This window comes from Cajanus cajan, chromosome 3 (assembly GCF_000230855.2).
Source record: "Cajanus cajan strain Asha chromosome 3, NIPB_CcT2T_4, whole genome shotgun sequence".
Classification (NCBI taxonomy): domain Eukaryota; kingdom Viridiplantae; phylum Streptophyta; class Magnoliopsida; order Fabales; family Fabaceae; genus Cajanus; species Cajanus cajan.
This window is the reverse complement of record NC_138519.1, coordinates 16,310,060-16,331,349: the sequence shown is the minus strand read 5'-3', so window position 1 is coordinate 16,331,349 and position 21,290 is coordinate 16,310,060. Positions and strand designations below refer to the sequence as shown.

Below are 21,290 nucleotides of genomic sequence, written 5' to 3'. Positions count from 1 at the left end.
ATTTAAATTAGTTGTGGTAAATAATATTGATGGGTAATTCTTTATATTTTTAGGTTTTTCTCAATTTATCATTTTTTTTTCAATGTCTTTTATTTATATTTTTTTATTTTATTTTATATTATTTTAGGCTTAAATATGTTTTTAGTTCTTATATATATATATATATATATATATTATTTTTCATCTTCCTAAAATTTAAAATTATTGTTTTTAGTCTCTATTATTATGTAATATTTTTAACTACTATTTTTTATATATTAAAATATTAAGTACTAAATCTCACTTACTACCTACAATTGTTAGTAATATTATACTAGTGTGTGGCACATCTAAAAAATTTCACAAATTCTTAAAATAAAATGTTATTTATATACTTTAGGACCAAAATCTAAACTCGTTCATTTTACAAAGACTAAAAATATATTTAGGTCGGTGTTATATAACACATTATAGAATTATAGTTATAAAAAATGTAAAATAAAAAAATAATCTGATTTTAAAAGATAAAAAATGATAAATAATTTTACAACTCAAACGGTTGAAAGATTCATAAGAAAGTTAATAACTAATTTTATATTATTAAATTTCTTTATAAATTTTGTCTTAACCCTCAAATTATTCTAACACAACCCTGCAACCTGGAATATGGTTCCTTTCACTGTCATACAATGTTTTTGGATAGGTCTTCATCACAAGAGAGATCAGGGAGTTTTCATTTGACCTACAAATTTAAATGAAAATAAGATAGAAGCTACTCCATGGAGCTTCAAGATGACTTGCATCCAATATGGACTCGTGTTATAATAAGGAACTCTACGTAATAATATGTTTTTGAAGTATCATGTTTATGCAATAAAACTATATCTCACCCCATGTCATCCACCAACCACCATCATATATATTCCATATTTCTCATTCTCATACTATACCATATTTGTCATTCTCATACTATACGTTTATTTGTGTAAACTTTTTTAGTAACACTTTTAAGAGAGTAAAATAAGAAGAAAAAATGAAATAAAACTAATGAATGCATAAACTAAATTTATAGGATCTAAACTCATTCTAGACACCTGTTAGGCAGGGTTGTCCAAAATTGAGTAAGATCTAAACCAAATTTTGAAAGATACAAGACTTCAAATGGTTGAGACTTAGTGTCCGTTTAAACTTTGATGGAATTGATTTAAAGTAAAAGAGAATTGATTTTGATTTTTGAATATGACTCGGATATGAATCTAAATTATATATTTACATTGATACATGTACACTTCATAACAAGTTACATGTATTAGAATTCATTTTTTTTTTTTTTAACTTCAAGGACAGTTCAACTTGTGATACTCATCTCTTTCAGTGTAAAGAAAAACAATATAGAGCATCATCATCTGCACAAGCTATCCTGCAATCTTTTTGTGCATAAAAAACATCACCTAGCCGATGATTATAAATTCGCCCCTTTCAAGATTAGATGGCTCTATGCTAACAACCAGGATTACAATGACAAAATGTAGGTCAAAACAAAACAAGAAAAAAGAAAAGAAACTATACATTGCTTGATAAGTATGGTTCATGACACACCTAAGAACTTCTAGCACTTGCATAACAGTAACACTCCCCCTCATCACAAAATTCCTTCACTCACTACTAGAAAAGTGTCATTTTCTTGCAAAAAAATATTCGCAAATTTTTTTTACAAATTTTCTTGCAAAAAAAATATTCGCAGAAATTTTTTACGAATTTTTCTACAAAAAAAATATTCGCAGAAATTTTTTGTGAATTTATTTGCGAAAAATAATTTACAGATATTTCTTACAAATTTTGCTACAATTTTAATAATCATAGAAATTTTTTTCCATGGTAAAAATTTGCAGAAAATATTGTAAGAATTTTATTTTGTTTCTTGCAAATTTTCTTGCAAAAATAAATTCGCAAGTAATGTTTACTAAATGGTTAAAAAAATTTGTAGGTAACTTTTCCTGCGGATTTTCCTGCAAATTTTAATCCGTGGAAAAAATAAAAAAATATATTTAAATTTATAAGTTTAATATTTTAAAAAAACTTCAAGTTCTACATCGATTGAAAATAAAGCAATTAAAGAGTATATAAGTTGGGGCAACACTTACCTTACAAGTTGATTTATATGGTTGAGTATTAGACTTATAATTTACAATCTTAGAATTTAAAAGAATATGTATCACATGTTGGAGGCATGGAAACAAATGCTTCGGATGAATTCATTGTGAGCATTTGAAAGTTAAAAAATTATTGATAGAATTTATAGTAATTTTTTTTAATTTTTTTCGTAAAAAATATTCCTGCAAAATTTCTTGTGAAAAAATTTGCAAGAAACTTTCTTGCGAATTTTCCTACGAATTTTTTTTGCAGGAAACTTTCCTGCAATTTTTTTTGCAGGAAACTTTCTTGCAAATTTTTTTCGCAAGAAATTTCGCAGGAAAATTTCCTGCGAATTTAAAATTCGCAAAAAAATATTATCCACGAAGGTATTACCTGCAGATAAAATTTCGCAGGAAAATTTGCAGGAACAACGTTTCCTGCAAATTTTTATGAAAAATTCGCAAGAAAAATCGCATGTAATAGGAGAAATTTTAGTAGTAACTTAAGCATAGAGAAGAGAAGCAGAAGGCCTTGGATAAGCAAACATTTTGGGAGAATCTGAACCACCTTGGATTCTGAATGAGTCTTCACTTCATGCCTTTTGAACAAAGTCTTCAATACAAGTCTTCTAAGAAACTATATTTTAATTGAAGCCTTCTAATAATTAGCTCAAAGTGTTACTCTTCTGATCATCAAGCCTTCAAGACATTTTTCCTTAGAAGAAATGTTTAACTTAAATGTTTTTGATCAAAGACTTAGGGAACTCATCTTCTTGTTTGGGTTCAAGGTTTAGTCTTTAGTGCTAATAGGCAATCCACCAAAACTAAATCTTTTTTAAGGATGTCATGTGAATCTCTTTTACTATTCAATGAATCATGAGCTCAAATAACCTTTTGATTAGATCTGAATATTGCTTAAATACTTGAAAAAACTTATTAACACATAAATGAGAACTCTTCTATTCTAAAATTTGAAACTAAGAATTTGTCATTATTAAAATTATAATTAGGCAGGATTTAACATATAACGATATAAAATCTTTGTCATAAATTTTTTTTTTGCACTAGTGTTTGTAATTGGCTTATTGAATACTTCTTTACATTTTCATAGACAACTACATCACAACCCTAGAACAAAGAAAATTAGCTAGACATGGAAGAAGAAAACCTCGACTCTTACTAAATCCATTAACAAGAGAGAAAAAATAACGGTAAAAAGGGAATCCTTTTTTGAGGATTTGTCTTTTGGCCTCTTACAAAACCTTACTAGCGAACAAAAGGGGGAAAGAATAAGGAAAAGTTTGGAACTAAAGTTAAAAATTAGATTAAAGAAATATGGTTTGGACACCCCTATTTATAATAAAAAAAATAAGGTAAACTTTTAAGCATAATCGTGTATCTTAGCAAATAGGATTGTGCTAAGTGGCTAAGGGCATGTTTCTTCAAAAGTAAGGGCGTGCTTCTTAAACTAAGTGGACTTTATAAAAAATTCAATTTCATATTTTTCATAAAGATAAACTGAACAAATGAGATTCTTTTTTATCATAATTTTTATTTGTGTAGTTGACTCAAATATTATTAGACTCTTGAAGAGCTTAAAAAAGTTGTAGATTGCTTAAAATTGAGTTTGAGATGAAGGATATGGGACCTACAAAGTTATGTTTTTTATTACAAATTGAAAGCTTAAATAATTATTAGTGTTTTTGTGTGCATTAAGAAGTTTATATAACAAAGATACTTAAAAGATTCTATATAAAGTAATCATATTTATTGAGCATTCCAAGGTTTTTAGATGTGAAAAAAGATATTTTTAGATCTTAAGAAAATGATGAAGTACTATTTGATCCTAAATTATCATATCTTAGTGTTATAAGACAACTAATGTATCGTGATAATTACACATGTTAAAACATTTGGTGTTGATTTAATAGAAAAGTATAAGTTTTTCACCAACATAGGCGTTGGAATGAAGTGGTACCACCATTTCATGGTAATCATATGAAAAATCTAGAATTATGTGATTTGAAAGAAGAATATATTAAAGGAGATAGACAAAACAAAGCACATTTTATGAAATTCTTTTTCACTAGTGATATTCCAAATGAGTAGGGATAAAATTATTCAACAAGTTGGTTGATGTGAGAATCTAATAGATCTCCATACAAAGTCACTATCAAGTAAATTTTTTGAACAATTAATGCCTAAGATATGTCTTCATCATCTTAAAGATGGTTTATGCATGAAGGAAAAAAATTAAATATTATTTATACTTGTTTTTCCTTCATCATATGGTTTTCTCTCTCCAGGTTATACGGTCAATTTTTTATGAGATAGTATACGATAATGTATTTAAAAATAATATACTCTTTTTCCTTTACTAGATTTTTGTCCCACGATATTTTTCTTAAGGAAATTTTACTAAAATACATTCTCAAACAATAAACATCCAAATGAGTGTTAAAAATATTTAATTGAGGCTGTTCATTATAACTATTTAAATTTCACCTTAATACTAGTAAATTATCTGTAATCGTTTAATTACAATTTATTTTTATAAATAAGTTATCTCATTGTTGAAAAAATAATATAAGAAACTCTCTATTCTCATTCTATTGTTCTTTTTATTAAGTATTTTCTATCTCCCTTTCTTCTAAATTATAATTATGTTGATTTTCATAACAAAAATATTATTTACACAAGTTTTTAAGTTATGTGATTAAAATTCATAAATACATACGTAATTTACCCTTAAAATATACAAAGAACTAGGCAGTCGAATTAGACTCCACCATAAATGAGGTTCCAAACAAATTTTAAGAGATTTTTTTTCCCTTTCTTGATTCTTCAAACATATGAGGTCTTCTACTCAACATACATGACATTTTTACTTTATAAAATTAATAATTATTCTTTTGATGGACCTAATTAAAGTTTTGTCTAGCATTGACGGAGTAGTTATATTGTTGTAAGTTGTTTTGGTGAAAAGTTTAAAGGTAACTCAGAGCATGCAGGCCAATCACTTGAAGGCCAAATCATGAACATTATAATATATACATCATTCATCGCCATTGTTCACCACAATACTTAAAATTGGCTAACTTGACGTGGGGTGCAAGAGAGTTGACTTTATAGTGCCTATATTTAACAACGGAAAACTTTGCTTTCAATCTCAAGATATAATCCTTAGTCTCAATTCTTGCAAAAGTGTCTCGAAGAAATAGACAACTCCAACTCTTGAGGTTAGTATCTACTTAATTTAATATCTTCGAATGTATTTGAAAGATAGAAACCCGAAACCTCATACTTATGAATCCACTTTTTTTTATATTTATTTAAACTCTTACTAAAATGGAGCTGGATAATTGTACAGTTGGAAGGAGAAGACTATCTGTTGCATAGTATACAATTATCTGGTGGTCAAAGTGTGACACAAAATATGGGATCAAAGGACAATGTTGCACGTAATGTACCTAACCAACTCCTACCATTTTGTTTTGTTAAAATTTTGCCAAGAGATGCAGATGGTATTGGCTTAATTCAAGCGGCAGTGAGATTGTTTGAGGAAAATGATGAACTGCATCTCCAAATATCTGAGCAGATAAGAAAAAAAGTGGTATGTGCCACGATTAATATGATTGGTTATTTTCTTCCCTATATTGAATTTTTCATTAAGGTCACAACGACCCAGATTTTATGTTTCATATATATCTTGATAAACTATAAAAATGGTTTCTTAGAAAAATTAGACTATAAAGTTTGAGCTTGGCTGGGGTCAAAAGTCTTATTTTATTGAAGCTTCTGTTAACAGTTTGAACGGGAAACGATGCTTTCAAGGTTGAATGATTTGAAGAAGTATTATCTTTATAGACACAATCAAAAAACTGCTTGGATAATAGATATACTGAATCATTTGTATCTGGCACTAGACAATTTATCTGTTGCAAATAAACCATATAAGGGAAGAGCTATCAAGTCATGTACAACAGAAGAAGAGATTGATAACAAGGTTAGAGCATAACCTAAATTAATAGTGTATTGGTTACATCCTTAGAAAAATTGCTTTAATTTTTTACCCTTTTTTCCTTGTATTGTTGTGCCCCAAAACTTCAGAAGTTGAATTATATGATGCTACATGGGAATAAAAAATTGAGTGAGGAGAAGCAGCTATTGAGAAATAAAAATCTGTGCCAGAAGAAGATAGATGATGCATCAAGTTCACCTCTTTTAGAGCTCTTGAAAAATGTAAATTATGATTTTTTTATCCATACCATTTATTTTTGGTCTTTTTTTTAAGCTTCTGTTTCCTTATGAAATGACACTGATGTTAAATTATTACCATTTAAGTCATTCATTTATTATCTAATTTAAGGCATTTTATTTTTATTGTTTGGGTTATTATGAACTATATACATGGTAACTCCAGGTACAGATGAAATATAGTACTTACAATCATCACTATAAACAGAACATTTGTGATAAACTCCTTAAAGAAATAAAACTTTTTGAAGTAACAAGGAAAAAGTCAGCACAATTAAAAGAAAGCATCAGAAACCAAGTGAAGGTATTCAATACTAATTACACATTGGTTCTTGGTTGAGAAAAACATTTCTTCTTACTTTTTAATGACTAACTCATAACTTTTTTGTTCGTTAGATTATTTGTGATGAGTTAATGGAGATGAGGAAGAGAAAGCAGGCACTTGAGACCAAAATTAAACATGTTGATAAACAAATAGAGGTCATAAATGAAGAAATGTGGTCATTTCAGAAGCACTTGAATGATAGGAACTGCAGAAAGGATGCATCTCTTTTTATGCTTCAGAAGAAGACAAATGAAGAATATTGGGTCCTCAAATATGGCAACTTGGAATATGGTTCCTTTCACTGTCATACAATGTTTTTGGATAGGTCTTCATCACAGGAGAGATCAGGGGGTTTTCATTTGATCTACAAATGAAAATAAGACAGAAGCTACTCCATGGAGCTTCAAGATGACTTGCATCCAATTTGGACTCGTGTTATAATAAGGAACTCTATGTAATAATATGTTTTTGAAGCATCATGTTCATGCAATAAAACTATATCTCTCCCCATGTCATCCACCAACCACAATCTTATTCCATATTTCTCACTCTAATACTAAGGATTTATTTGTGTAAACTTCTCCAGAAACACTTTTAAGGGAGTAAAATAAGATGAAAAAATAAAATTAATTTTTCTGAAACATAAAACTAACTTATGCATAAACTAATTTTTAGGAACTCTCTCTTATTAGTTTATCTAAAATCTTACTTTTTAATTTATGCATAAATTAGTTTTAACTTATGAGTTATTTTAATTTTTCTTCTTATTTTTCCCTTCTATAAGCGTTTCCAAGAAAACTTATCAATCAGGCCTTAAGTAGAAACTACAATAAAGAGCCGAACTAAAAGAATTGCTAATCATTCTAGACACCTGCTAGGCAAGACTGCCCAAAAAGTAAGATCTAAACCAAATTTTGAAAGATACAATACAAGACTTCAAATGGTTGAGACTTGGTGTCCGTTTAAACCTTGATGGAATAGATTCAAAGTAAGAGAGATTTGATTTTGATTTTTGAATAGTTGAAATGGCTGGGATATGAATCTAAATTATATATTCACATTGATACATGTATTTTTCATTACAAGTTACATTATTAGAATTAATATTTTTTTTTTAACTTCAAGGACAGCTCAACTTGTGATACTCGTCTCTTTCAGTGTAAAGAAAGACAATATAGAGCATCATCTGCACAAGCTACGCTGCAAACATTTTGTGCATAAGAAAACATCACCTAGCGGATGATTAGAAATTCGCCCCTTTCAAGATTAGATGGCTCTATGCTAACAACCAGGATTACAATGACAAAATGTAGGTCAAAACAAAACAAGAAAAAAGAAAAGAAACTATACATTTCTTGATAAATATGGTTCATGACACACCTAAGAACTTCAAGCATGCACTTGCAAAACAGTAACACTCCCCTCATCACAAAATTCCTCCACTTAAGCATAGAGAAGAGAAGCAGAAGGCCTTGGATAAGCAAACATTTTGGGAGAATCTGCACCTCCTTTGCTAGTAGATGGAGTGAGTCCATTGAGATGGCCAAGACCATCACCACTTGCTCTACGCATTTTATGATCACCATTTTTCAGCTGATGATTTGATTCAAGTAGCTGCTCCAATGCTCTCACCACCTCATCCATATTTGGCCTGTATTTAGGCTCTACAGAAAGACATCGAAAAGAAAGGCTGGCTGCCCTCTGAGCTTGTGTGAGGGAATACTGCCCTTCAAGACGACTATCCATTACACGAAAAACTCTACGCTTGTTAGAGAGGTAAGGTTTTGCCCATTCAACTAGGCATTGTTCTCCTGAGGGCCGGTTCTTGTCTATGGCACGTCTTCCTGATAACATTTCCAAAAGAACTACTCCAAAACTATAGACATCACTCTTGGCAGTTAGGTGACCTGGTGGAAATGGGAAAAGGAATTAGTTACTATCCAAGTTTAGTATGCATCACCTCCTTGTTTGCACACAATGACAATATAACCCGAGAGTATATTACATTGACACTCCTGATGTTTCGTCACATTGTAGATAAACTAAACTCCTTGTTTTTTCTATCCTTTCATCAACTCTCCTTAATTGTTTGAAAAATAAGACACTAACATCCCTTAGATATAACATGAACCTCTCTTAATTGTTTGAAGAACATTGCATTGATTTTAATTTCCTATAAGGGATGTTGTTGTAAACATTAAAAAGTATGAGCGTTGCGTGTAATTTCATGAAACTTTAGAGGTGTTAATATAATTTATCTAAACCTTATCCCATCAGGTAAGGTAGGTTACATGAATCGCATGACATCATTAGGCTTAGTTAAAGACGAAATTCTCAAGAATATTATTTACTATGTGTTCCTTGTTAACAAATCTCTCTGAATCATGTTAAAAGCTAATTGTGGTTGTGATCTAGTTGTTTAACAAATCTATAAATGAAAATTGAAACAGTAGAGTTTGCGTAGAAAGTGTAAAGGATATTATATCCCAAGAAAAGTGGTTCCAGCAAAACTAATCGGCCTTCTGCAAAAGCTTGAAGAATGTAAATACAACTTTATGGTATTTTGTATGTAAATGTTTGTTTGAAACCTTTTCAATGTAATAATGTGTACACAGTAAACACCTATTCAGAGATAAGACCAAAACAAAGAAAATAACCTGGAATATATAGTCCATCAACAAAAAGGGTATATTTTGAGATGGAAAAATGTTGGACGGAAATCTGAAAAGCAAGTCATCAGGAAACCAATTTGTCAAACACCAGATATTGTACCTGTTGCTAGATACTCTGGTGCTGCATAACCATGGGTTCCCATGACCCTTGTAGAAACATGGCTCTTATCACCAGTTGGTCCATCTCTGGCCAGCCCAAAATCAGAAAGTTTGGCATTATAGTTCTGCAAAACATAAGTCAAATAAACAGCTTAGAGATTGCATGCTAAATCCATCATATACAACCACATGATTATGAAGACCTGGACAAGTAAGCAATATATACATACAGTATCAAGCAGGATATTGGAGGTCTTAAAGTCACGGTATATGACTTTAGTTTCCGTGCTATGGAGAAAAGCAAGACCCCTTGCAGCCCCAAGGGCTATTTTCAATCGTAGAGTCCAAGAAAGCTGCTGAAAATGAGATCCTCCTGCATTAATGATGATTTCATTCAATGTCAACTTTGGGGGATTAAGGAAATATTACAATCTCTTTAAAGAAGGATTAGCACTACTAGTACAAAGACTAGGCCTAAGGAAAGAAATCAGGAAATATAATGAAACTAGCAACCAACTCCTAAGATTGTTTTGCAATTACAAGATTAATTGATTGAACTATACATTGAGATATTCTAAGATACCCAAATTATTTCTAACATGAACAGTGGAAAAATAGTATTCATATAAACTAGATGGTACTGACTCCTGAACAGATGATTCTCCACACTGCCTTTAGGCATATATTCATAAACTAGAAGCCGGTGCTGATCCTCTAAGCAGTATCCTATCAACTTGACAAGATTAGGATGCTGCAGTTGTCCAAGATAGTTTATTTCAGCCTGCAAGTTACAAAATAAAACAAGAAAATCAACCCCTAAGCTATCAGATATGGACATCTGTTGTCCTAATTTAGTCATCCAAAAAGTGCTTTTTTTAAGTTGCATGATTAGAACATAAATGACAATAAAATCAAAGCAAAAACAACTAGTAAAATTATCAAATATAAAGAGTTTAACCGAAACCCCCTCAAATAGGATCAACATATTAAGTGCAATAGTATCTGTTTTGGTATGCTAAAAAGTCTCATATTACTTAGAATACTGAAGCCAATGGTAATTTATATAAACTCTTTCCTCCCTTAACTCATTAAAGTGTCTTTTCAAAATCAATACTTTGAATGCATTCATAAAGGGGGATACTGAATGAGTATCCAGAAAAGAATTGATACTTACCAACCATTCCTTGTGACCCTGGAACCCCTCTTGGTTAAGTCTCTTCACAGCAACAACCATGCCAGTTCCTGGCCTGGTAACAGCAAGCGAATGTTCATCAATCCAGCCCTTAAAAACTGAACCAAATCCACCCTCTCCTAAGACACTGTCTAGGCAGAAGTTTTTTGTGGCCGTTTTTAGCTCATTGTAGCTGTAGCTTTTCATATTGGAAGATTGTAAGATCTCTCCCTCACTCCGAGGGGTCATGGGCATGGAGGCTGATGAGTTCCTGCTACCTGAGTGGATGTCATAGCCATCTCTGCTCACACTTCTTGAAGTGAACCCTGCATACATACCAAGACAAGTTCACAAAAATTCAATCACCTTAACGCTTAACATTTTCAACAAACAAAATAAACAAGGTCATCGCTCATTACCAAATTTACATGGAATCCAACCAAAGCCACAAACTGTAGACAAAACTTAGATATAATAACATGTACTCTTAGTATTATTTTTCAATCAAAATTAGAATTTCACTTCAATAATAAGCTTAATATAGAATTCCATTAGATGTAACACGTATTGCTGATGCAAAACTCCAATTTTAATTAGAGAACAACACCAACAATTCTTATGATACTATATCTAAGTTTTGTATGTGCTAACTATATTTTCTTCCAAATTCAAATTACAGTTTTTTCCACGAGGAATCACCACAATGAAAACCCAACTTCTGGGCAGGGCTTCTCAAAGGGGTTAAAAAAAATTAAAAATTTACATTAAGATCCAAATCTTGAATTTAGGCATTCAATGAATATAAAGATCAAACTGTACTACGAAAAACACAGATCACCCCTTCAGATAAGACATAGCAACCTTAAAGTGCATGGATCTCAAAGATGTCATAGAGACTAGCATGCATGTCTAGGCAGACCAAATCTTCATAAAGTTAACAAATTTAAGTTTGTGACAATCAACCACATATTCACCCCAACTCAAAAAATTAAATCTCGACAAGTAATTTATCTCATTCAGATATCAGGAGGAAGCAAAATGATTTAACATGCAAAGCAAGAAATAGCTTACCTGTATTGGAAGGACTCACAGCCTTAATCCTACTGCTCCAACAAGCACCCATCAACAAAATGCACCTCAAGACTAAAAGGATGCGGGTTATGCAAACAAACAAACTCGACAATCGAAGAGTAAGACAAAGTTTTCAACCTCAAATGCAAAAGCAAAAGCAAATATCCAAACAGGAGAAAGATAACACACTACGCCTTTTGGCTGATGCTAGTGATTGCGCATTGAGTAGCGGAAAATTCAGAAACTTTTCAACATAAAATCATTTTGGTTAGGAATAGAAGAATCATAAAGTAGAAAAAGTACACGAAGAAAGTTGAACTTCGTTCACTTTGTTAATGGAGCTACTTGACTATTCAGAGAATTAGCTGGTTTGACTTTACTTTTTCTATCTACTCTGTCTTTTTGCACTAACACCCAAAACAAACGAACATGAGTATTTATTAGCTAATTTATTCCTCTCACAATACAAAAAGACAAGTTAGGTGGAAAATAAATGCGGATATCAAACTCTTCTTTCGATTTTATGAATCAGTGGAGGTTTGATTTGATCTTATTATTTTAAACCAGCCCTGTGATCATCCATTTCTTCATTATCAACTGATTGATGTCTTCTTATTGATGGATGTCATGTTAGTTAGGATGCCAAAATATCCATTAGTCACTAAAAATGACTATGTCGCGTTGAATCACCAAAAATGATTCAGTCGAGTTGAATCATCAAATTAAAATGGATTAAATGTGTTCCGGTATGCCTAAAAGTCCCACATCGCTTAGGAGTCGAGGCTAAGGGTAGTTTATAAACACTCTTCCTCCTTAACCCACCGATGCGCCTTTTCAAGGACAAAAGCGTGACGGCCCAACGAGCGCCAAAGCGAACAATACCTCGGATGCGGTGACCCTAACGATGACAGCGGACTTACGGTAGGAACATAAATGTTCTTACACGAATCAGGTCGGATCTCCGATTCGGGCAAGTCGTCTTCTCTGTTCCAGCCTAGCCGAGGTCGTGCGAGGTTGGTTTCTATGGTGATTCTTCACTCTCTGATCTTCTTTCTCGAGCGTCTCGGATGTACCTGCAAAAAGGATTCCGACGATCAAGTTAGTTCCGTATCCAATCTCACGTATTGCTTATATCATTACCTATGGTGGTTTTCCGAGTAACCGTGTAACTGATGTATGGTTATCTTCTGAGGGTTATCGGCGGTTGAGTCATGTTCGATGTCGTTCATATGCCGAGGTGTATTTCCAATCTCTCCTCTCCGATGTAACACCTCAGCGTTCAATATATTTACTTTAGTTTGACTAGGTAGTCATCTCGGTCAAGATTGTCTAATGAGCTCGGTTAAGCTCGGCTTTAAACCAGGTTGGTACATAAGCCCCCCAAGCTCTAAATGATGTAAGAATGAGAGAGCTGAGTGAACTAAGTAGAGGACGTCAAACGTCTGAGATGGGAGGTCACACAAAGAGTCACAGCTTTACGAGTTACACGTGTAATGAATGAGTGGGTGTAACGTTTGAAGGCCAACAACTGTACCATAGGGAAGCGCGAACAGGTACGACGCGCAATCATAAGTATTAAGTGTGATGGGACAGAGCATTTAAGGCGCGGCTTTTAGAGCCACGTGAAACGCCCCATTGAAGAGTCGCAGCTCTCCATGAGATAGTGAAAGGGTGTGATAGTATATATATATATATGCAAGTGAACCGGATAATGCTTTTTACTGTTACTGTTCTTAAACGAAAGCGTGAAGAAGTAATCGCCATAATCGTAGCAGGAAAGGTGGGTCGTGGAGAATAGGATATTCAAGGGTTAGAGGTCTTCAAGAGCATACGGATTCCAAGTATCAAGCGTTATTCTCTTGAACTTTTTGTTGTGATTTGGTTGGTAAAGGGATTGGTAGGATGGGTAAGGCGAAGGGGAAAATTGCTGATAGTAAAAGAGGCGAAGCTAGCATGCCAAAGAGGGGTGGGAATAACAGGAAAGATTCCCACCCAAAAATTCTGGTGACTGGGTATGAATGGGTGAGAGGGGATGTAGGTAAGTATGAGAGTAGGGTGAGGAGTGAGATGGAGGTGAGTGTGTTACAACATAAATTGAAATTTTGCCTCCCTCCGTACTTAGAACATCTTTCAATTGAGCCTTGTTCAACGGATGAACGTATATTTTTCAAGGTACCTACATCTCCCCTGTATATATATATGTATCAATGTGTGTTCAGGGATTTGGGGGTAGTGATCCCTTTTACCCCGTTTGAGTGTGAGTTCCTAAAAAAGATTAATGTAGCGCCGAGTCAATTAGATCCTAATAGCTGGAGATTTCTACGTGCTTTCCAAATTTTGTGCTCGATAATGGGAATGAATCCGAGTTTGGGAACCTTCATGCATTTTTATCAATTGAAATTAGGGGAGCCACCCTTTGGGTGGATATCGCTGAGTGGGAGCTCGAATGGGGGGTTGTTCCAAATCTATTCCCAATCATATAAAAAGTTCAAGGAAGAGTTTTTTAAAGTGCAATGTGTACATAATGATGCGAACTCGGACTCAATTTTCCACTCAAATGGTGAACCAAAATTTCCGCTGAGTTGGCAATCAGAACCTATGAGATTCTCTAGGTCAGAAGGTTTAGTATTATCGGCGAAAGAGAAGAAGAATATAGAGAGATTGGAAGTGCTAACTCGGCCCTTAGAAAGCAAAGCTATCCTGTTACTTGCAGGATCGAAAAATCCGCAAGAGGATTTAGAGAGTAAGTGTGACAAAATAATATCTAAACTTGATTGAAAGTATATGCGTAGCTGAAAGTATTATGTATTGCTATAATGTGCAGGTATCATGGGAAGGAGTAAATGGCGAGAGTTGAAAGCCAAACACGGGGCAAAGGAATTAGAAGTTAGTAACGTAGAAGGCATAAAGGAAAAAGAGAAGTTGGAGACAAAGAAGAAAAAGCAACGAGTTGGGGATAAAAACGTGGACACAAGTCGGCCGAAGTTGGCTCAAACTGAAGTTAGTGTAGGAGAGAAAGATGCTCATTTAAGCCATCCAACTGGGGATTCAGGTTGTCTAATCTTTGCTAATGTGACTATTCCGAATTCCTCAACATCGGACGCTGGTCACCAGAAGGGAAAGAATATAAGAGGATTTGCTAAGGCTCTTCGTCAAATTAAGATAGTGTCTCCAGAAATCAATCTTCATGAATTAGATGTCAACAAGGATGTGTGGGAAGGAAAATTGATCAACGAAGATGAGTTGCCTGATGATATGAGCAGTGAAGACTGATATGATAAAAAATTGTAATAGCGCCTTGTATGGGCTGTGTTTTGTTGATGTTTTGTTTTGTTATTGTTTTGTTTTATATGAAGTACATTTGGCATCTTGAGAAGCAAATTATTAGACTTAATATAGCAGTGGCAACGTTTGGTTTCTATTTGAGTTCTCTGCGAATAGATAAAATTTTTGCAAGCTATAAGTGATAGTAAATGTGGTGTGAAGTAAGATAAATCATATAAAACGTATATAATGAATTACGTAATCATAGGAGATTTGAATTTGGGTGAATTTTATTAATCTTCGGCTCAGACTTGGCCAAGTTTGTTAATTGTTAAGCTCAGGTTTGGCCAATTTTATTGATTACTAGGCTCAGACTTGGCGGGAAGATTTTATTAACGTTGGCTCAGACTTGGCCAAGTTTGGTAACATTGGCTCAAGCTTGGCCAATTTTATTAATTGTGGGGCTCAAACTTGGCCAATTTTAGTGACTGTTAGGCTCAAACTTGGCCAATTTGAGTAATTGTTAACTTTGGCTCAAACTTGGCCAATCTTATCAACATTGGCTCAAACTTGGCCGATTTGAGTAATTGTTAACTTTGGCTCAGACTTGGCCAATCTTATCAACATTGGCTCAAACTTGGCTGATTTGAGTAATTGTTAAATTTGGCTCAGACTTGGCCAATCTTATCAACATTGGCTCAAATTTGGCCGATTTGATTAATATTCGATTAATTTCATGTAATGTCGGGGGCAGAAACTGTAATAGTTAAATAAAATAAAAAGAGAAAGAACTAAGTTAAGAGAAGAGAGAATGTATATTATGAATGAGATTGGATATCAATTACATCTCTCCTACTTCCCCAGGTATGCCTCGTTAAAACCTCTTCAGCCAAAACCCTTTCTTTTTTATTGGGAAAAAAGACTGAAGTAGGAAAAAGAGTACAATACTTGGGTTTACAAATTTCAGCTATAATAAAATTTCAGATGAGTAGCATTCCAAGTTCTTGGGATAACTTTTCCACCCAACTCTATTATCTGTAGGCACCATTTTGTAGACATTCCAAGATACGGAATGGGCCTTCCCAATTAGCTGCGAATTTTCTCGCTGACATGTCTTTTCTAGCCTCTCCGACAACTCTCCAAACAAGGTCCCCTTCTCGGAAGGATCTCGGCTTAAGCTTGGAATTGTATCTCCGAGATGCTCTGAGCTTGCATGCCTCTTCTTGAACTCGGGCACACTCTCTGGTTTCATCTATGAGGTCGAGATCGGTTCTCAGGGCTTCCATATTTTGAGTTGTATCAAAAGTTAATCTTCGGTGACTCGGTTCCCCGACCTCTACTGGTATCATGGCATCGGACCCATAATTCAACTTATATGGGGTTTCTTGAGTGGTAGTCTGTGGTGTGCAATGATAGGCCCATAAAACACCAGGCAGCTCGTCCACCCATTCTCCTTTTGATGAGCCAAGTCGTTTCTTGAGTTCTCTAAGGATAACCTTATTGGCAGCTTCAACTTGACCATTCGTTTGTGGATGTTCAACCGAAGTAACTTTATGATTGATTCCGAGTTGCCCCAAAAATTGCTCAAAATTTTTGTCAACAAACTGCTTTCCATTGTCGGTGGTTATAGCACGAGGTAGGCCATACCTACAGATAATTTTCTTCCATGTAAACCTTTGGACATTGGCTGTGATTTTGGCTAAGGCTTCAGCTTCAATCCATTTTGTGAAGTAATCAATGCCAACTAATAAGAACTTTAGTTGACCTTTGGCTATTGGAAAAGGACCAAGAATATCCATCCCCCACCACGCAAAGGGCCATGCTGACTGCATGGAGTGTAAGGTTGTTGGGGGTAACTGGTGTAGATTGCCAAACTCTTGACAGGCCTTGCATTGCCGTACTCTTCTTGACAGCTTCTCTTCTTTCACCGCCAATCTTTCTTTGCTTCTGAGATATAGGTTGTGCTTCTTTGTGGATTGATAACATGTGGCAAATGAAATTGGGATCTATCCCAGGCATGTCTGCACTACTCCATGCAAAAAGATCAGCATTTTCAGTAAGTATTGACATGATTTTACCTTGGACATCAGGTTCAATGTGCTTGCCAATCTTGGTGCATTGGTTTGGCTTTTTTCCAATCTGAAACTCAATCAACTAGTCAATAGGATCAGGTCGGTGGTCATGCATATCAATTCAGGGATCTAAGTTGGCCATTTCCCTTGTACCGATGTGAGCAATGACAGAAGAAGTTGACGCTTCAGGTTGAAGATTTGGGGGTGTAATCTTCAAACTTTCAGCATAACATTTCCTTGCAATTTGTTGATTAGCCTTGACAGCTATTATGTGTCCATTGGTGCCTGGGAATTTCATAGTTAAATGAGGCGTTGACACGATTTCTCCTAATTGATTTAAAGTTGGTCTTCTGATTAGGATGTTGTAAGAAGTGACGGTGTCAACCAACAAGTATTTCACCAAGATCCTCCTTGAATTCTGAGCTGTACCAAAAGAAGTTAATAATTCAACGAAACCACGAGTATGAACTCGCTCACCTGCGAACCCAACGAGGGGTTCAGAATGTGGTTGGATCATGTGATGAGAAATGTCAAGCTTCAAGAAAGTCGGCCAATACAGAACATCGGCAGAACTACCTTGGTCAATCAACGTTTTTTGGACCTCCCAATTGGATACCTCGACCGAGATGACCATTGGATCGTCTTGGTTCAAACTGATACCTTCATAGTCATTATCTGTGAAAATGATAGGAGGAGTCGGTGTTTCTGGCTTAGATTCCGAGCTATGGCAATTGTTGACATGTTGGACAATGCGTAGATGTCGTTTCCTGGCTGAGTTGGAACTTCCTCCTCCTGCAAACCCTCTAGAGATGGTATGGATGACTCCACGTATGTTATTTCCTTCTGAGGATTTATCCATATGTTGCGGATCAGTGCTGTTTGTGCTTGGTTTGCTCTCCTCGCGTGTATTTGTTTGATGATAATTGCTTTGCTTAGATCGTCCTTGATATCGGCTAGGAAATCGGCCACGTCCTCTGCCACGTCCTCGGAAGCCCCCACGAGAAGGTTGGCCGCGTTGGACATATTGTCCAAGTTGGCCAACTTGAATGAGTTCTTCAATTCGATCTTTGAGGCTCCAACATTCCTCTGTTGTATGTCCGTTATTTCTGTGATAACGACAATGCTTGCTCTTATCAGCGTTGGCCGGGTTCTGTGCTGGTGGGGTGAAGAGATCAAATCTGCATGGTTAGCTTCCTCCAAAATGTTAACACGAGGAGTATTAAGAGGTGTGTAGAATTCATACCTGGGACCTCGTGATTGACGAGGTCTTTTTGATCTCTGGTCAATATGAGTCTTTGAACTCTCCCTGGTACTAGACTCGCCCTTGGTGGTGAAACTGTCTCGGACAGAGTTACGAAACTCGGCGTGTTCCTCCATTAGAATATACCCAGCTGCACGTGCTCAGAGTTCATCCATGCTTGTCGGTTGATGTCGACAAAGACTATCAACAAAAGGCCCGGGTTTGAGTGCCATAAGCATGGAGTGGAGGGCAACTTCAGGATTAAGATTGCGGATTTTTATAGAAACGTTAGCAAAACGTTCCATAAAATGCCTTAAAGATTCATCATCCTGTTGTCGCAAATTGGAGAGTGCGGCCGATGTGATATGATGGGGTCTACTGGTGGCATACTGGGCGGAGAAAAGGCGCATTAAAGTGTTGAAGTTGTCAACCGATCTGGGTGGTAGTTGGGTGTACCAACTAAGGGCAGCGCCTTTGAGCGAGGTGGGGAATACACGACAGATGATGGCGTCATCGTTTGTGTAGAGGTTTATTTGAGTGATAAACGCAACAATGTGCTCATCTAGGTCGGTGGTGCCATCATATCGCTCAATGTTTAATGGTTTCCAGGCGGGTGGAAGAGGAACTTCCATAATTCCATCAACGAAGGGGTGTCAACGAACCGTATGGTGATCGTCAACTGGACGACTAATATGGGTATTTTCGGAACGATGAGTCCGAGTTGGGTTTGATGGATAGGTAGGATCTGGGGAAGAATGATGCTCCTCGGTGGCAGAGGAAACATGACTGGCATGGTGTGTACGGGGTGGTTGATGCTGTTGCCACTGAGTTCTAAAAGTAGCATGCTCAGCACGCATTTGTTGGAGATGGCTTCATGTTGCTTACAAATATTTTCCATCGCTTCTGCATGTTGTTGTTGCATCAATTCAATTTGTTCGAGTAACCGTCGTAGAATTGGATTGTCTTCCATGTTTGATGCGTTTCTGTGTGCTGTGCTCGTTGCTGTGTTGGTCTGACTTCGGGTTGAAACCATAAGGGTGAAGGAGGAGAAGTTTTACCAGGCCCTCCTTCTAGCGCCAAATGTTCTTACACGAATCAGGTCGGATCTCCGATTTGGGCAAGTCGTCTTCTCTGTTCCAGCCTAGCCGAGGTCGTGCGAGGTTGGTTTCTATGACGAGTCTTCACTCTCTGATCTTCTTTCTCGAGCGTCTCGGATGTACGTATGGTGGTTTTCCGAGTAACCGTGTAACTGATGTATGATTATCTTTTGAGGGTTATCGGCGATTGAGTCATGTTCGATGTCGTTCATATGCCGATGTGTATTTCCAATCTCCCCTCTCCGATGTAACACCTCAACGTTAAATATATTTACTTTAGTTTGACTAGGTAGTCATCTCGGTCAAAATTGTCTAATGAGCTCGGTTAAGCTCGGCATTAAGCCAGGTTGGTACAAAATGTTTTGATTTGTTTCATATAAGAGTAGATTTGTGGGCCCACAATTCACTTTAAACATATTTATTTTTTAATATTATTAAAATTTATATAAATTAGTGTATCTAAATAATAAAATAAATATCAAATTATATCATATTTAGTTTGATTTATTATATAATAAATATTAAATATCAAATTTTCTATATAATAAAATAGATGTGTAATTATAAAATTAATAACTCTTTCAACAGATTTGTTGTAACAAATTACATATTACATATATAATAAATTTGATATGACTTAGTTAAATTTAAAAATAAAAATAAAAAATACAAATTTAGCATTTCGATCAATAGATTGGTGGGATAGGCTAGATCAAGCGGATTGACAAACTAGAATGTCTAATCTGATCAGTGGGTTATTACTCATTTTGTCATTCCAAATAATATTTTTGCAATGATGGTCTTTCAAGTTAAGTTACTAACTAGATACACAATGATATGATGATTCATTTGGCAAGAATCATGAACACTACACTTGATATCATCTTGATTTTGGAAAATATTTTTTTATTCTTTTTTATTATTGAGGAGTATTTCTTATTATAGTGAATTTCTTGTCATTTGTGTAAACCTAAATTGATGAAAATACTATTATATTAATCTCTAAAATGAAAAAAATTATATAATAAGTCAATGAAATTAAATAAGTCAATAAAAGTAATTTACAATTAAATTAGTTTATATATATATGACTATTCAAAGATTAAAATAATAATAAGTAATTAAATTTAAAGACTTATTTAATATTTTAAGTATTTATTTAATAATTTATTAGTAGGTATTTTCTTATTCATGAATTTAACCATGTGCTTAAACCGGTTCTTATGATTAATACAATTTTTATGTCACGAGCATAGGTGTATAGCTCTTAAGATGGTTAAGGTGGTTCTTATGATTAGTCAAAGCTGTAAATAGTGTCAACTTCAAAATAAAAATTGAAAAAATAGGGACAAAGATGACTTTGAATCTGGACAAATATTTCTGTCATAACAAATCGCACGCAAAGCAAATAGATATATGAATGATGTAAAATTAGTGAAAGGGTATTAGAGGAAATTAACTTTTGCAATATGATATTTATTTTATTCAATTTCAAAGCTATTTCATCAAATGTTAAAATGAGGAATTTTCTAATGTCATGGAATGATCGTGGATAACTAGAGTAAAGAGCACACCATGTGGATTTAAAAATAAATGATTTTATGAAATGTGTTAGTGAGTATTTTAAAACTATTAATTAATTAAAATTATATAGAAGTAATCATTAAAGAAGTTGACAATTTTCATTTATATAAGAACAATATTTTAATTAAATATATTTCCGAGGTTGAAATTGTGTCAGTTGTTGAGTTGATTTGGAAACGTGTCAAACCATGTCAAACGAGAAGTTGGAGCGTTTCCAACCACATGACTCAAAACGAGAAGAAGAAAGGGTCAAATAATTTTCAATTATCCATAAGCAATAGACAGAATTAAATTACGAACTCTCCTTTTCATGAAGATGGTAGA

At 34.5% G+C, this 21,290-nt stretch overlaps 3 protein-coding genes across 4 annotated transcripts; 1 reads left to right on the top strand and 2 right to left on the bottom strand.

Annotated features, from left to right (window-relative positions):
- Positions 1–4,521: 4,521 nt before the first annotated feature.
- Positions 4,522–7,475, top strand: LOC145955596 (uncharacterized). Of its 2 annotated transcripts, XM_083070540.1 has the most exons (6): positions 4,526–5,353; positions 5,485–5,727; positions 5,923–6,120; positions 6,225–6,356; positions 6,538–6,675; positions 6,768–7,467. In XM_083070540.1, exons 2-6 carry the CDS (start codon positions 5,551–5,553, stop codon positions 7,068–7,070), a joined length of 948 nt encoding a protein of 315 aa, XP_082926666.1. In that variant the 5' UTR covers positions 4,526–5,353; positions 5,485–5,550; the 3' UTR covers positions 7,071–7,467. The 2 variants fall into 2 exon arrangements, with proteins under 2 accessions (XP_082926667.1, XP_082926666.1); XM_083070541.1 differs by lacking the exon at positions 6,538–6,675 and having other exon boundaries at positions 4,522–5,353; positions 6,768–7,475.
- A 461-nt stretch (positions 7,476–7,936) lies between these two features.
- On the bottom strand, positions 7,937–12,214 carry LOC109790262 (receptor-like cytoplasmic kinase 176). The gene is made up of 6 exons (XM_020349380.3): positions 11,710–12,214; positions 10,642–10,964; positions 10,113–10,248; positions 9,698–9,840; positions 9,469–9,592; positions 7,937–8,603 (listed from the first exon to the last, which is right to left on the bottom strand). The coding sequence occupies exons 1-6, from the start codon at positions 11,759–11,761 to the stop codon at positions 8,140–8,142; spliced, it is 1,242 nt and encodes a 413-aa protein (XP_020204969.1). The 5' UTR covers positions 11,762–12,214; the 3' UTR covers positions 7,937–8,139.
- Positions 12,215–18,446: 6,232 nt separating this feature from the next.
- LOC145956099 (uncharacterized) lies at positions 18,447–18,917 on the bottom strand. The gene has a single exon (XM_083071660.1). It carries the CDS (start codon positions 18,915–18,917, stop codon positions 18,447–18,449), a length of 471 nt encoding a protein of 156 aa, XP_082927786.1.
- Between the last annotated feature and the right edge of the window lie 2,373 nt (positions 18,918–21,290).

Coding starts and splice junctions, on each gene's coding strand:
- LOC145955596 (XM_083070540.1), top strand. CDS start 5,551: ATGGGATCAAAGGACAATGTTGCACGTAATGTACCTAACCAACTCCTA. Junction 6,357..6,537: donor TTTTAGAGCTCTTGAAAAAT/GTAAATTATGAT, acceptor TGGTAACTCCAG/GTACAGATGAAATATAGTAC. Junction 6,676..6,767: donor GCATCAGAAACCAAGTGAAG/GTATTCAATACT, acceptor TTTGTTCGTTAG/ATTATTTGTGATGAGTTAAT.
- LOC145956099 (XM_083071660.1), bottom strand. CDS start 18,917: ATGGAAGTTCCTCTTCCACCCGCCTGGAAACCATTAAACATTGAGCGA.
- LOC109790262 (XM_020349380.3), bottom strand. CDS start 11,761: ATGGGTGCTTGTTGGAGCAGTAGGATTAAGGCTGTGAGTCCTTCCAAT. Junction 10,965..11,709: donor TGTGAGTCCTTCCAATACAG/GTAAGCTATTTC, acceptor GTATGTATGCAG/GGTTCACTTCAAGAAGTGTG. Junction 8,604..9,468: donor ACCAGAGTATCTAGCAACAG/GTACAATATCTG, acceptor CATTTCCACCAG/GTCACCTAACTGCCAAGAGT.